This window comes from Parathielavia appendiculata (assembly GCF_033297405.1).
Source record: "Parathielavia appendiculata strain CBS 731.68 unplaced genomic scaffold N657scaffold_6, whole genome shotgun sequence".
Taxonomy (NCBI): domain Eukaryota; kingdom Fungi; phylum Ascomycota; class Sordariomycetes; order Sordariales; family Chaetomiaceae; genus Parathielavia; species Parathielavia appendiculata.
The window spans coordinates 879,101-893,956 of NW_026944225.1; the positions used below are offsets into that span (position 1 = coordinate 879,101).

The window sequence follows — 14,856 nt, forward strand, 5'->3', positions numbered from 1 at the left end:
GTAAGATTGATGGAACGAATAGATCGAAGGAGACCGCCCTGTTCGGATCATGCTAAGAGTCGAAGCAGGAGGAAGTTGGGAGAGAGGTCGTTGAATCGGATCCACCCAATGCCGCGCCGCAGCGGTCAGCCCCCACACCCTGCCACGGGTCTGGTCCGGCTGTGTTGCGCTCCGCTTCCACATTCGTATCCAGGTTCTCGGATAGATTGAATGGTCCTTGAACCTCGATTGTCTAAAATCCTTATGATTTACCATGGGAAGGCCCGACGTTGATTACTCACTCTATTTGGTCACAGACTCGACCCCGGCTATCCTCGGCGACCAGCAGCTCAATGCCGTGGTCGAGGAGTCGCTCAAGGGGGGGGTCACCCTGGTCCAGCTCCGTGAGAAGACGGGCGACACGGGTCACTTGGTCACCATCGCACGGGAACTCCACAAAATCACTAAAACATACAATGTGCCGTTGATTATCAATGACCGCGTCGATGTGGCCCTGGCCGTGGGCTGCGAAGGCGTCCATATTGGCCAGGACGATATGGGCGAGTGAGCCTTTTTATTGCCAACCCCTGAACCAACCATGCTAACCCCGTTCTGCGGCAGAACTGTCGACGGCAAGGAAGCTTCTAGGCCCGAATGCCATCATTGGCGTGACCGTCAGCACCGTGGATGAGGCACTCAAAGCTTGTGAGGGCGGTGCCGACTACCTGGGCATCGGCACTGTCTATGCCACGCCAACGTAAGGCGCATTCTGTTAATCCAAAGCTCATCTGCCGCTGACATAGCGCTCAGGAAGACGAACACCAAAGACATCATCGGCACAGCAGGGGTTCGCGGAATCCTCGAGGAAATTGCAGAAGCAGGCTATGACACGCGGACCGTCTGCATTGGCGGCATCAACGAGTCCAATGTGCAGCGCATCGTCTTTCAATGCGCAGCCGAAAAGAAGAGATTGGACGGTGTCGCAACCGTCAGCGCTATCATGGCTGCGCACGACATTCAAGGCGCCGCCAGGAACCTCCTCGGCCTGGTCAAGAGTCCACCGGCTTTCGAGGTCGACCTTAACAAGCAGTCAGGCAACGTTAGTGCCCAAGACATGGTTGAAATGGCACCGTCGGTCATCCGGCATGTCCATGAGACCACGCCTCTCTCGCACAACATGACGAACCTTGTAGGCTTCCTGGCCACGACTCCCCGATTTCTTCGTTACTAACGCTGCCAAGGTTGTGCAAAACATTGCCGCAAACGTCGCCCTGGCCATCGGCGCATCACCCATCATGGCCGGATACGGCGAAGAAGCTTCCGATCTGTGCAAACTTGGGGGTTCGCTGGTCATCAACATGGGCTCGGTAGACCCGGCGGGACTGGCAAATTATGTGAAGGCGCTCAAGGCCTACAACCTCGCGGGGCGACCGGTCATTTATGACCCAGTAGGGTATGTATCTCTCTTGTGCCACAAGTCACGAACGAACTCTAGACACTGACCATTTCAGTGCCGGCGCCACCTCTCTTCGACGCGCAGCCGTCAAGACCATCATGTCCAATGGTTATTTGGACGTCATCAAGGGGAATGAAGGCGAGATCAAGACGGTTTTTGGCGGCAGCACCGAGCAACAGCGGGGCGTCGACAGCTCCAGCACGCTCGACGCCTCACAGAAGGCCAAGCTGGTGCGGGAGCTGGCGGCGCGCGAGAAGTGCGTGGTTGTCATGACGGGCAAGACGGACTTTGTCAGCGACGGTCTCCGGACCTTCGCCATCGACAACGGGCACGAGTATCTGGGCCTGGTCACGGGGACCGGCTGCACGCTTGGGACAACCATCTCGGCGGCAATAGCATCGCGCCAGACGGACAGGCTAGCGGCCGTCATTGCAGCCATCCTGCACTTTGAGATCGCGGCCGAGCTCGCTGCCACCCGGCCCGAGGTTAGAGGTCCGGGCACCTTTGTTCCAGCCTTCCTGGACGAGCTCTACCGCATCCGGCTGGCCACGGCGGCGAGCGGCGACCTATCTTGGCTGGCGAGGGCGAAGGTCAGTAGCGTTGAGTAGCTGATTTGCCAAAGCAACCCGTCTTTGAACCTCCACTTCCGGGTGTCACTGGCATGGTCCAATGTGTCCATAACCCCTTAAAGGCTCGGCTTGCCACAGTGAAAAGCGGGGTACGATCGGATTGTACCCCGGGTGCATTTACCCCAGGTTCCTCCTCCGTTCCGCCGCCCCGCCCCTAGAGAACCCACAACCCATGTGCCGTTTTTCCACCGTCCCGGATTTCGGACCAAGACTTCTTCGACTTTCAGACATACATGAGTCGGCCCTTGAAATAAAGCTATAGCCAACCTGAGTTTTACGCCTTTACCCCGAAACCAACCTCATTGCTCTCCATGGCCGGCCCTACCCCTGAGCGGCGGTTCAGTATGCTCCCCTGATCCACACGCCTCTGGCTGTCCCGTCACTAACACATCGACCCAGAGAACCCGGCAGTCTTGTGAGCCCCCTTTTCCGTCTCCTCAACGCCAAGGTGACGATGAACCCTACTGACCTCTCAACCAGCGTCTGTGACATTCAAGAGAAATTCCGTCCTACCATCCATGAGTTCGACAAAGTGTATAACTTCAAAGCCCTCGTCCTTCACATTTCTCACTTTCACATGTTAATCATGACTGACGGACACAACAGAATCCTGACGGCCCGCAAACTCCTCCTCGCCGCGCAGTCCTTGTCCCTCCCAGTCTTCGTCACCACGCAAAACCGCGCCCGCCTCGGCGACACCGTCGCCGAACTCCAACCGCTCATCGCGGCAGCCGGCCCCCTCGTCCACGCGGACGTCGACAAGACCCGCTTCAGCATGTGGCTCCCGCCCCTCTCTTCCAACGCCCATTTCTCCTCCCCCAGCGAAGTCGCCATCGTAGGCATCGAATCCCGTACGTCGAATCCATCCCGCTCTTACCCCCTTTTCGTATCCCCCACCCGGTCTGTCTGCCTGTCCTGTCTAAAAAAAATAAAATAAAAAATAACCCATCCTCCTCCCAACAGCCGCCTCCCCCCCCCCCCCCCCTTTTTTCTCCCCGGAACCCAACCTTTCTCCCATTTCACCCAATTTTCGCGACCCAACCGACCCTTTCTTTATCCTGACATTTCGGGATTACGGTAATAGACATCTGCGTAACGCAAACAGCCCTCGACCTGCTCGCGGCCGGCCACCGAGTCTACGTGCTCGCCGACGGGGTGAGCAGCTCCAACCGGCAAGAAGTACCCGTCGCGCTCGAGCGGCTGCGACAGGCGGGCGCCGTCGTCACGACCAGCGAGAGCTGGATCTACGAGTGCATGGGCGATGCGGGGATTCCCGAGTTTCGGGACATGGTGCGGGTGGTCAAGGTGACGATGGGCGACACGCGGGCTGCGTTGCAGGGGTTGCTGGGGAGTAAGATTTGAGTGCAGACATCAATTCTAAATTCGGGGATTGCAGAGGCGGAGATATGTGAGTTGGTGGAAATGAAGGGATGAACCAGGCGTTTGGTGGTAGGTAGAATAGAGCAAGGGAATGGGTCTTGCTTCTTGAGCAATTGGTCACTTTGATTGTGTTTTGTGAGCATGTTTTCAGAATATCGCCACTGCTGTGCGTCTCAGAGGCCTGATCGCCCAACCCAGTTATCTGTTCCTCGACGAGTATTCCCCCATTGTTCTGCCATCCTGGGCTTCATTAAGACCCATGCGGTAGTCCGTTACTCGGCCCCTGGCGCCTTTGGCTTATTCGAGGCGATCCAGGAGAATGCAGATGCACTTCCGAGCGGGTTATTCCCCAAACGCGCGGCCGCTGGCACCTTGACACTCGTCTCCTGGCCATTTGCGGCTGGCCTCCCCTCCCCGAGGCCGTTCAACGCGGGAACGCTCACACTACGCTTGGTGTTCCCCCAGCTGACCGTTGTTGCCTGGCCGCTTTCCTTGCGTTTCTGCTCTGTGCTCGACCGCGGAGCTTGCGCCGCCTCGTACGCCGATCCTGTCTTTGTTGTAGAACCATTGGACTTGTTCGGCCTGAGAACTTTCATGCTGCGAGACCGCGCCGCGGGCTGATATCCGCTGAGCGGAGTGCTGTTGTCGCCCAGAGCCGCCGCCGTTTGACGCCACGACGTTCGGATAATTGCGCTGGATTCCCGACGGTTGGTTTCCGTTGATCCAGATGTCTCCTTTCCAGACGGTTGGGCCACTTTTGGCTCCGCTGATTGCTTCTCGCCCTCGGCCCCGCTTTCAAATATCGAGCCAGCGGTAACTGCCTTGACCGGCTGACTCGACGACGCTGTAGGCGACCGCATACCCTCTAATTCGGTCTCTACGGTTACGGACTGGGAGCCAGAAACGCTCTGTTCCTTGGCATCCTGGACGGAACCATTCACCGACTTCTCTCCTGCAACAAACTCGGGCGCAGCAGCGTTCAGTTTGGGCTTGTTTGGCACAAGATTCGCTGTCGTGATATGTTTGAACATAGCATCGTCCTCCGGCCGTACGAAAGGAATGGAGAGCTTGTCGCGGTCACTCCCATACAGGGTCATCAGATTTCGCGAGAGAAGAATGTCGGCACCGTGCATACGTAGCGTGTGGCTGCCAATGAAGACGCGGATAGACTTCCTTGACTCGGGAGACTCTTGCTGATCCATGCCCGTCACCTCGAATGAAGCCGTTATGCTAGGAAGGTGAGGCGCGGGGCTTGCAGACCGAGAGTTTGACTGCGTAACCCGGGCCTCGGCCAAAAAGACAGGAAGCGTGATCCTGTGAGCTCCGTCCACGTCCCGGTGGATGTTGTTGACCAGGTCAAGCTCCCGGAGAAGCGAGTAGTCCACCGTCGATTTCTGAGACCCGGTGCATACCACGGCGTACAAAAGTCCTGCCGATGTGAAGTGGCTCGTCAGCCAGCAGCGGATGATGGATGGAGGCGACCCTAGGATGTACAATACTGGCGGCGGCTCCGGCATGTCGAGAGGCGAGTTGTCCTCATGTCCTCCCAGAACAAAAGTGGTGTCGAGCCCAAGGCTGCTGGTCCGCCCTGATATCCCCGAGTGCATCGAGTGGACCGAATGTCCTGCTGAACTGTGTCGGCCGTCTGACTTGTGGGAATACGACCGTTCCATCATATGATGCCCACCCAAGCCGCTCCCCGGGCGGATGGGACCGAAGTCGCCAGAGTGGCGACCGCCATGATTGCTGAAGTTGGCGCCATGTAGAGCGCTTTCGTCAAATCGAACGCTGTTGGCCCGAGAAGCCGCCCCCCTCCGTATCGGCTCGTCCTCGGCTTCAAGCTGCAGGGTGCCGAGGAGATTGTGACCCTCCTCGTCGAGATCGTCAATCAACTCGGTCGATGGCATATGCACTGGTCCTACAAAGAGAATTAGCTTGCTGGAAAATAACGTGGCGCATTGGGGCGGGGCGTTTGCTTACCGTGCTGAGGTGTGCCCCCGAGCACGCTGGGAAAGGGGGAGTTCCAGACGGACTTTAGAGCGGCATCATCGGCTTGTCGTTTCTCCAGCGACCGAAGCCGTTCTCCTTGGATGTGCTGGACATGTTGGATGCGCTTCAACTCCATCTGAACATCGTGCAGTTCCTCGCGGGTGACGACGAAGACCGGATCCATGCCCGAGCCTGGATAATGGATTGTTGGGCAGGTTCTGACAAGCGGCCAGAAAATTGTGGACGGTTGGATGGAGCTGGGCTCGACGGATATCAGACTCACAGGCTGGAGGGGCCGCTCGCGTTGTCTCTGACCTCGATCCTCGATGATATCAATTCTCGAGGTCCGCCGCCCCCCACATCGCCCACAAAGACCGCCAGGTCTTCAGCGACGCCTCTTTCTCGTGTGCCTGGTTCAACGGATCACCTTTGTGAATGGATCAATTCCGCGTTTGCAGCGTGGACAGGGCCAATGGCTCGAAGCAGCCGTCGGAAGCCGGTGTTGTTGAGTAAGACCGAAGATGAAGGTGGCTTCGTCGTCGTCGTCGAGAAGTGAAGTCGTGCCTTTGTATGACTTGCGAGCGAAATCCGCACGAAGTGAGATGATGGTGGCTGTGGTTGGTCGTCAAATCGTTCGAACAGGTGAGCTTGGGAAGAGTCGAGGACACGGTGCGATGAATGCGAGCACAACCGAGGAGAAAACTAGCGTGAGCGGACGCAGAATGCAAGGTCCCGCAGATCAACGGCCCAAGAAATGCAGTCGTAACACCGACAAGCAGACTCGGCTGGTCACTTGAGGGAGTACCGAGCGCTCGAGGCACGGAACGGGGCAGGGGATGATGGTTTTGTCGTTGAAACGTTGAAACGTCAGGAAGGCGGCGACGAGGGAAGCCGGCAGCTACCAGTGTTATTAACTCAGACTGGCGGTAGGTTCGAGATGCCGAAAGCGGCGTGCAGCTTGTGTTGATTTGCAACAGGCAGTTTGGCCAAAGGCTGCACTTCAGGTTGTCTGTGGACTTTGTGGAGGGACTTTGTGGAGTGCAGCCAACGAATGTTGCGGGGTGGGTGGTGAATTGAGGATTCCGTAGCAAGCTGTGGTTGGTATCGTGTGTGTTGTTTCTCAAAGAGGAAACACGGGGTCGAAGATCGCTTGTTTCGAGGATTTTTACAGTGATACCCGTCCTCAATGTTGCTAAATCATCATCAGATTAGATTGTCTGCAGGTCACAGTTTCCACATGAAGATGATGCTCGCGCATGCTCTCCCAAGTCCGAGGAAATTCCTGACTAAGCGGCGCATCACCCAGTATAGTACCAAGTATGCCAATCATTGGACATAAGGTGATAGTCATGTATTTCGGTCACGCTCGGCTTTGCCACAGCCCAGGTTACAATGGAAGAAGCCTTGCAAAGGATAAAGAAATTCAGCTGGCGGCACCGGACCTAAAAATGTAAGTGTGCTTTCGCATGTAGAAGCAACAGCCAGGCCTGGCTTCTTGACATTTGCAAGAGGGCAGCGTAAGAGACACGGTCCTTGTACAGTGTACCCACCCTAAAAAAACGCTCGGTGCGCATGCTGCAGTGCTGTGCGCTTGCACCATTGCACCTTCACGTGCCCACTGTCCACCCGTTCCCTTCTCCGTTCTCATCGAGATTTCCCCTTGAGGTACGAATCCTCCTCCAGCCATGGGGCATCGCGCCAGTCGGGCAGCACATAGCCAACTCTGTCCTCGTCGCGAGTGCCCGCCCACTCGGTGCTCACATGGGGCCGCACGAGGTCGTAGAAGATGCGGTACGACTCGGCGCTGAGGTGGAGCCCGTCTGGGAGCAGATGCTCGAGGTAGCCGCGGACGCCGCCTTCGGGATCGCCCAGCGCTGGCCGTCCCTTGGGATCGAAACCCGGCGTCTTCTCGATGGCCCTGTCCATGAGGGCCTTGTGGAGGTCGATTAAGGTGACGCCACGGTTCTCGGCGGCCACCTGCCGCGCAGTTTGCGAGTAGGCAGCGCTGACCTTGGTCTGTCTGGCCGCGGCGGGGTGACCCTTCTCCTGATCGAGCACCGTGACCCGGATCTCATCCAGTGGGGGCGGTGTAACGATGAAGATCTTGGGATTGTGAGCGGTGATGATCGGGTGGTTGACGATGCCCGCCAAGTTGGCCTTGTACTTGTCCAGGGGCACATGCTGGAAGTTTGTGGGCAGCGGCACGGCAGCGTCGTTGGCGCCGAACAGGATGAACTGATGCCTGAGGTCAACTCTCTTAGGCTCAACAGCAATGCCGGTGAGCTAGGAACTTACCAGGTACTTGAGTTCCGGCACGCCCGGGCTCGGCGGTGCAAAGACCTTGGGCAGAATGCTCAGGGCATTCGATGTGTTGTATCCTGAGAAGCCCCGGTTGACGACATCGAACCGGCGGATAACCTCTAGGTCAATGGAGTCAATGCCAAATTCCTGGTGAGTGAGATGGCAGGATGGGCTACTAACGGGCCTGCAGGGCAGCCTGGAAGGAAAAGCCGCCTGATACGTCGGCGCATCCCTGGATAAGCGAGTCCCCAAACAGGACGATCTGAGGATTCGAGAGCTGGAGATTCAAGCGTTTATCCAACATCAGTTTCCAACGAGTCCCATGAGCTTTATTCTGGTGAGCGACCTACCGCCATGGCTGCTTCTCGACAGAGTTCACCTTGGTCAAAGGACGTGAACGAAAGGACCTAGATAGGTAGGAAAGAACAGATCTCGTATGGAGGCTGTCCCGCCCTTTTCTTCATATACCGCTCTCACCGGTGCCCCCGAGGAACCATGGATATCCGTGGCCCGCTTGCGATATCTCACTCGTCGTAGGCCCCGGCCACGGGAGCCAGGCTACCCCACTGTCTGGTAAGCCCCGCAGCCCGATTCTGTGCAGACCAACCTCTGAGAGCCGCAATGAAGTCGTGATAATCGACTAAGAGAACGTGGGTAACACGGCGGCGTGCAGTGCTTTCTTCCCTGACCCCCACAGACGCAGACCACAGACCGCAGACCGCCGGGCTTTGGACACAAACATTCATGGTCATCACAGCGGGCGGTCAACCTGCCATGCCGGGCGCGTCCCCGCTTTTTACCACGCGGTCGCAAGCAAAGTTCAAACAGCCGATTGGGGACCCAGTCGTCTGGCACGACGAGTTCGGAAATCGAGTACCATCATGCCAGGGTTTGTCGCAGGTCATGAGCGGTGTCGGCACGGTCGGGCCCCAATGCGCCGAACCCCGCCATCCCCGCCATCCCCCGCAGACTGGTTTGTGGGGAGCTGCTCAAGTCAGTTCCTTTCCTTTCTTGTTACTGGTAATCCAGCGCGGTGGGACAAGTCAGGCATGGTGATCCGCGGTACGTTACATAGCGTTGCCGGGTTCCTGCCTTATCCGAAGACAAGATGCAGATCAACACGAGACTGCTTGTGGTACACAACAATTCTGCAAGATGCGTTATCGCTTGGGTTGATGGTAAGATTTTGGATTTTTTCGGAAGATGATTTGTGAGAGCGGGAGGACGAGGGGATCCAGATCCCGCCCCTTATCGATAAGTCTGCCACCGGCCTTCCGAACCATGCCGCCACCACCGACGCCTCAACATCTCAAGTCTCGCTCATTGTCAGACCTGCACATCACCAGTAGTCTCAATACCAAACATCCATATTGCCTCTACAAGTCAAGCATCATGTCCCAGGGCGCTTGCTGCACCTGCGCATCCCTGCTTGACGCAGTGCCCCGAGTATCCTCGTCGTCTGAGAAGCCCCTACCTGACGACAGGCAGCTGGATTGTTGCGGCCGTATTATATGCGGTGATTGCATACATGTATGTACGCTTCCATATCACGCAGTCGGCATCCAACAACTGACGATTTGCCGCAGAGGAATCCTCGCTTTCTAGATTACTGCCCCTATTGTCAAACCTCAGGCCGCTCGCCTCTACCCAGCCGTCTCAAACAAACTCCGAGGGAAAGCGAGATAGAACCAGAAGCAGGCAGCAACCCACCCCCCTACTCGACCATCGCCCAACTCACCGACACCACAGGCCCTTCTCCTCCACCTTATACCACCACCTCCTCTCTACCACCACCGTCCACCCTTCCTCCCCTCATCCCTCCATCGCCGTCCCAGGTATCAGGGGCAAACCCCATTTCAACCCCCAAGCAGCAGCCAAAACAAACCCAAGTGGAAAAGCCAGGCTACACAATCCACCACCTCCGCCATCCACCGCACCCGAACCCAGACACGCTCACCTCGCTCTCCCTTCAATACGGCATCCCCGCCCGCCTCCTGCTCCAACACAACCGCATCCCCCCGGACGCGTCCTACCTCCTCGCGGCGCGCCACACCCTCCTGGTCCCAACGGCATACTGCTCCCGCCTCTTCGATAAAAGCAATGATGGCAATAACCACCACCACAACTCAAGTCTCTCTCCACATCCGGTTGAAGACGAAGCCGAGAGGGAGAGAAAGGTGACGATACGCAGGTGGATGGTAGCGTGCAAAGAATGGGACTACGACACGGCCGTCGTGTACCTCGAAGAGAGCGGGTACGATTTCGCCGAGGCGGTGAGATGCTATGTGGAGGATTGTGAGTGGGAGCGGGAGCATCCGTTGGAAAGAACAGGGAAGGGGAAGGGGAGGAAGAAGGGGTTGGACATGGTCGCTGGTAGGGGCAAGGGGAGGGTGTTGTTGGGTTGGCTGAAGGGGTGACGTAACAGATGGACATTGTAACGAATGGAGTACCAGAGTTGGGTATACACGGCGGCTGTCAATCCCCTCTCCCCAGCCTAGCGAGGTGGAAGTGACCGATCACGAGTTGTGTACGTCTTGGGCTCACGTAGTGTGACATTAACGCCATACCCCTTCCAGAGCGCCCCCCACTTACAAGTACAATACATTATCCCCAAAGCAGCCCAGGCTGCCGCACACTCATCGCGGTCGTCGTAAACTCAGAAAGCAGATCTCGTTCGGATATCCTACCATTCATTAGCAGGTGCCACTCTACCAGAGGGAAAGACAGAAAGACATACCGAGATCTTCCGCTCAATTTCCCGCACCGAGCGGTCCAGCTCCCCGGCAATCATCTGCTTCTTATCGTTGGGCAGCAGCGTGAACCTCTCACAGAGATCGCCGTCAATCACCCCCTTGACAGGGACATAATAGCCGCGGTAGATCAGATGGTCGCGGCCCGCCAACGGCGGATCCTCGGCCCGCATGTGGCTCTCGAGGTTCTGGAAGAAGTCCACGTCCTCGCGGCTGACAAACGGGATCAGCACGCCGACGGTGCCCTGGATCCCACTCCACACGAGCACATCCTGCCCGCCCACGACGAGGTTGGCCTTGACGATGCTTGTCGGGAGATCCTGCGTGTAGAAGTGCACCATCAGGTTGAGGCGGTTCGGCGAACCGTGCAGGTAGTTGCGGGCGTGGAGGAGCTGGATTTCGGAGCCCGGCTCGTCGCTCTCGTGACTCGCCCGCTCGGGGCACCGCAGGATCCACACGTTGCCAAACTTGTCGCCGCCGGCCACCGACTCGTAGTCAACCATGGTGGTGCATGTGACCCATCTGTTGATCGTATCGTCGGCAAAGGCGAGAAGCTTATTGCTCTCGGGTTTGTAAACGACATATGTTACGCCCTGTTGAACATCGCCCACAATGATGCGGTTGCCTTGAGTCTGAAGCGATACGATCAGTTGCGGCGCCACTTCGCCCTGGGCTTTCCTGAGAAGCTGCCTGAGGCCAAGATCGTACACCCGGAGCATCTTGCCGATACCAGCAAGCAGGCGACCTTGGAAGGGGACAAGGGCCATGGGAGGCTCTTCGACCTTGGTCTTGTGGATGAACTCGAGGTCCCTCCCATCATCATGAAACCGATAGACATGGATGTAGCCCTCGGTGAATTGGCGTGGGTTGAGAACCATGTCTTTTCCGGTGCCGACGACCAGGAAGCTCTCGCCGTCCTGGCTAGAGAAGGGAACGACGGCCGCGCTCACAGCCGCTTCGTTACCCTCCAAGTCGATCCTTTGGAGGACCTTCGGTTCTTCGCCGAGAGGATCGACAATGCTGATGCAGGATGCCCAACGACCTTTCGCACGAGGGTATCCAAAGTCTTCCGGCGGCAATACAGCAGCGTCTCCATTAACGGCCCCTGATTGTTCTAGGAGCTGCGCCCGCAGCTCTGGCGGAAGGGTATTGTTGTCGGACTCAATCGTGTAAAAGTATGGCTGCTCCGGGTGCTTTACGAGCCGTTTTGGAGTGTAGGTGAGGGGAATAGATTTCTGTATCATTGTTTCACCAAGTCCCTCAACCGTGAAGATCCTGAGAAACATGTTAGCAAGTGCCACATGACCATGCTGCCAACGAAGTTCGAGTGGATGTAGCTGTCTCAGAAGGAACAATTGATACAACACTTTGGTTGTAGTCAAGCCTCATCGCACATGGCATAGCTATCCCTTTTATCATCATGGAACGGAAAAAAACATGTAGAAAAAGGGGGAGAACTGACCTGAGGAAGTTGGCATGGATGCCGACCATTCCTTCCAAGCATTGCTCGCTGCTGAAATTCCAGCCGTATTCGAGCTCGGAATAGCTTAGCGGCGTCATGACAAATTTTCTGGACAGAGGGTCGGTGTAGCCCAGCCATGGCCTCGAACTAAGAGCAAGAACACATGGCTGGTTCCGGACAGAGACCTGGAAGAGCTTGGTGGGCTTTGGGCCAAGGAACTTTTGCCGCGTGTCTGTCAGCTCGCCAGTGACCTCGTCCAGGACCGTTCTCAGATAGACCCCGGAGTGCAAGCCAATGTGCAGGTATAGCGTCATACCGCCGGCAGAATCCTCCATGGACATGATGGAGAGCGAGGATGGCGCTGATGTCAGGGCCTGGATCGACTTCATTTCTAAAGTCGACTCTGGATCAAGGCTGAGGATGCGAACCGTGCAGTCGTCGCATCCGACTGCCAAAAATGAGCTCCGCCTAAGTCCTTCCGGCACCTTGCCCAGGCTGAGGGACGTGACTGTCCCGGACATTTCCTTCTTCTCGTCGTACTCGGCAAGCGACCCGTCGGCATCCATTTCGAAGTAGACAATCTCGCCGGAGCTCAGAGCAATGACTACCTGGTTCTCGTTTGTGGCGGCAGCGACAATCGAGCGGTGTTGAGGGGCCGGCCACTCATTGACACGTCCTTGGACAATGTGTCGAATGCCCTTTGGATGGACTTGTATCAGCCCTTCTTCGCCGAGCTGCTGGACCGCCAGGGTGGGAACAGTCGTCAGAAAACCGCTCTCGGTAACCTCCTCGACAGTCTCCCCAATGCTCAAAACCAGGGTCGCGTTGGTAAAGGATAGGACGATGTAACCGTCATACTCGTCGTACTTTGTAAGCTTCGTCGTCCAGACTGCAGACGGCGTGCCTGGAAGCTCGGAAGCGACGATCTCCGACACCTCCAGGCCATGTTTGAGCATGCGGAACGTGCTCCTCGCCCTGTTACCACAGACGGAGTAAATCTGTGGCGCATCCTCGCCTGTCAGATTGGCAACTTTGCAGTCGATCAGGGGATTCATAGAGGCGATGCTTTCGACGAGCACGAGGTTCTCGAGTGGCCGAGGGTGGAAGTAGACAGGGTTGTAAGGGGCCCTCGGATCTGTTGGGAAATCGTCGCTCGTGAACTCGATCTCCTCGTCGTCGTCCCCAAGCTTTTCGAATTGATAGAAATGATGGTTGCCAAACTCGCTGGCTGCAAAGAGGAAACCGCTCTTCAAAATGCACAGGCTTTGGGCGATAGGTATCGTGTCAAAGTACTTGATCTTGAGACGGCGAACTTCACCAGTCGGGTTCCCGTCGTTGTCTTCAACCATGTCCAGCGTGACCTTGAAGAGATCTCCGTCATCGGTCTGCAGCAAAAAAAAGAAAGCGCCCGCACTGCCCTTGAGCTTGTGCATAACGCCTGCCACGATGGTGCGCTTCCTCTGCGGATCCTCGGTAGCACCACGTCGCCTGGGAATGGGGACGCGGAAGGCCTCTTGGTTCGAGTGGCGGTAGGTGACGTTTTCCTCTCCGCATACCAAGACACCGCTTGGGCCATCGTTGCCTCCAGGGACCTGGAAGAGAAGGGAAGATGTCGGGTCTACCGTGTCTGACCACTTGCGCACGACGTGATTCAATCCCAAATCGAGCTCATAATAGACGAGCTGTGCTTCAACCTCCTTAGCCGCTTCCCCTGAGGGGTCTTGGTCTGCTTCCGAGTAATCGATCTCTAGGGCGGCGAACACGGGATTGGCATAGCCGACATCGAGCGCCACCAACGACAAGACCAGAACCCCGGGCTTGTGTGCCTCGAGCGGCGACGAGATGGTCAGCTCGGCCTGCGCATTCCGGTTCAGAACATAGACCAGCTTGTTCTTCTCGACCGAGGCAATCAGGCACGCTCTCCCCTTGGGATCAGCAGCCAGATATTGGCCGGGTATGACGCGCCGCACGCCAGACTTCCCGAAAGTCTCAAGGTGAATGCGGGAGAATTTGTTTGCCTTGGGCAGGTACTCGATGATGGCGATGCGGCCCGAGTCAGTAGCGAGAATGATGTAGTCTAGGTGCAGACGCGTCTTAGCACAAGTCCGGGAGAAAGAAGAAAGCTTTGGTGGGCAGCCCACAGGCCACCACGCATTTCTAAAACGAAAATCATCCCGCCAGAGCTGCGGAGCGGATCGAGAATCACTAACTGTCCGAGAAACGGTGGGTGCGGGTGTTTGCAAGAGTGCTACTCACCTTTGTGGCTGCCGGCGAGGCGGAACGAGGCAATGGACCTGATTATGCCAAAGATATCGTGCGTCAAGATGGTCTTGACCTTGCCCTGCCTGGGATCCGGCAGGAGGAGGGTCAGGCGCGAGCCCGAGGCGGTGATGATTTGCTGTTCCTTGGTCCCCGAGAACTGACCCAGCAGCGCCTGCGAAATGGTCGTCGGCGGCTGGATCGTCAAGGAGTACAGGAACATGTTCGACGTGGTCGCCATGCTTCCCGGAGTGCGCAGAAAGCCGGCGCGGCTCTGGGGTGGTAGAAGGGCGTTTGCAACTTGTGGACGACGTTTGCTGCGACAGGACGCAACTGAGCTGAATCGTAAAAAAATAGAATCACAGGCATTGGATTGAGAGCTTGTCAGCCACAGTGCGATCGGGCTGTGAGTGGGGCTTTGTGATAAGAAGACAGTGCTCTCATTTGCCTTGGCAGCTCTATTGTCGACGGTTCATGGTCTTCAACAAAGTAATAGCTTCTTCCAACGACTAGTTATCGGCTATCAGGTCGATAGGACAAATCAAGTTCTCTCTGCTAAATGCCGGCGTCTATACTCAGGCTGTTGGCCGATATGTCGTCTTTTCCGTTTGGTCGCGGTCTTCAATACTGTCAGTTTTACATCCTGTGGAT

General features: G+C 56.8%; 6 protein-coding genes across 6 annotated transcripts; 3 read left to right on the top strand and 3 right to left on the bottom strand.

Annotated features, from left to right (window-relative positions):
* Positions 1-253: 253 nt before the first annotated feature.
* Positions 254-2,043, top strand: N657DRAFT_656122 (TMP-TENI-domain-containing protein; the record flags this gene model as incomplete). Its single annotated transcript, XM_062794665.1, has 5 exons — positions 254-539; positions 601-736; positions 790-1,168; positions 1,221-1,432; positions 1,491-2,043. 5 exons carry the CDS (start codon positions 254-256, stop codon positions 2,041-2,043), a joined length of 1,566 nt encoding a protein of 521 aa, XP_062647542.1.
* Positions 2,044-2,125: 82 nt separating this feature from the next.
* Positions 2,126-3,571, top strand: N657DRAFT_424599 (Isochorismatase hydrolase). The gene is made up of 5 exons (XM_062787313.1): positions 2,126-2,406; positions 2,464-2,479; positions 2,545-2,598; positions 2,671-2,915; positions 3,149-3,571. Exons 1-5 carry the CDS (start codon positions 2,376-2,378, stop codon positions 3,424-3,426), a joined length of 624 nt encoding a protein of 207 aa, XP_062647543.1. The 5' UTR covers positions 2,126-2,375; the 3' UTR covers positions 3,427-3,571.
* Positions 3,572-3,716: 145 nt separating this feature from the next.
* Positions 3,717-5,617, bottom strand: N657DRAFT_573554 (uncharacterized protein; the record flags this gene model as incomplete). Its single annotated transcript, XM_062788978.1, has 2 exons — positions 3,717-5,362; positions 5,425-5,617. The coding sequence occupies 2 exons, from the start codon at positions 5,615-5,617 to the stop codon at positions 3,717-3,719; spliced, it is 1,839 nt and encodes a 612-aa protein (XP_062647544.1).
* Positions 5,618-7,077: 1,460 nt separating this feature from the next.
* On the bottom strand, positions 7,078-9,017 carry N657DRAFT_656125 (SGNH hydrolase; the record flags this gene model as incomplete). Its single annotated transcript, XM_062794666.1, has 4 exons — positions 7,078-7,668; positions 7,729-7,853; positions 7,915-8,011; positions 9,015-9,017. 4 exons carry the CDS (start codon positions 9,015-9,017, stop codon positions 7,078-7,080), a joined length of 816 nt encoding a protein of 271 aa, XP_062647545.1.
* A 109-nt stretch (positions 9,018-9,126) lies between these two features.
* On the top strand, positions 9,127-10,151 carry N657DRAFT_572785 (uncharacterized protein; the record flags this gene model as incomplete). The annotated part of the gene is made up of 2 exons (XM_062788908.1): positions 9,127-9,264; positions 9,321-10,151. 2 exons carry the CDS (start codon positions 9,127-9,129, stop codon positions 10,149-10,151), a joined length of 969 nt encoding a protein of 322 aa, XP_062647546.1.
* Positions 10,152-10,390: 239 nt separating this feature from the next.
* Positions 10,391-14,446, bottom strand: N657DRAFT_572667 (uncharacterized protein; the record flags this gene model as incomplete). The annotated part of the gene is made up of 4 exons (XM_062788903.1): positions 10,391-10,417; positions 10,472-11,759; positions 11,947-14,023; positions 14,203-14,446. The coding sequence occupies 4 exons, from the start codon at positions 14,444-14,446 to the stop codon at positions 10,391-10,393; spliced, it is 3,636 nt and encodes a 1,211-aa protein (XP_062647547.1).
* Between the last annotated feature and the right edge of the window lie 410 nt (positions 14,447-14,856).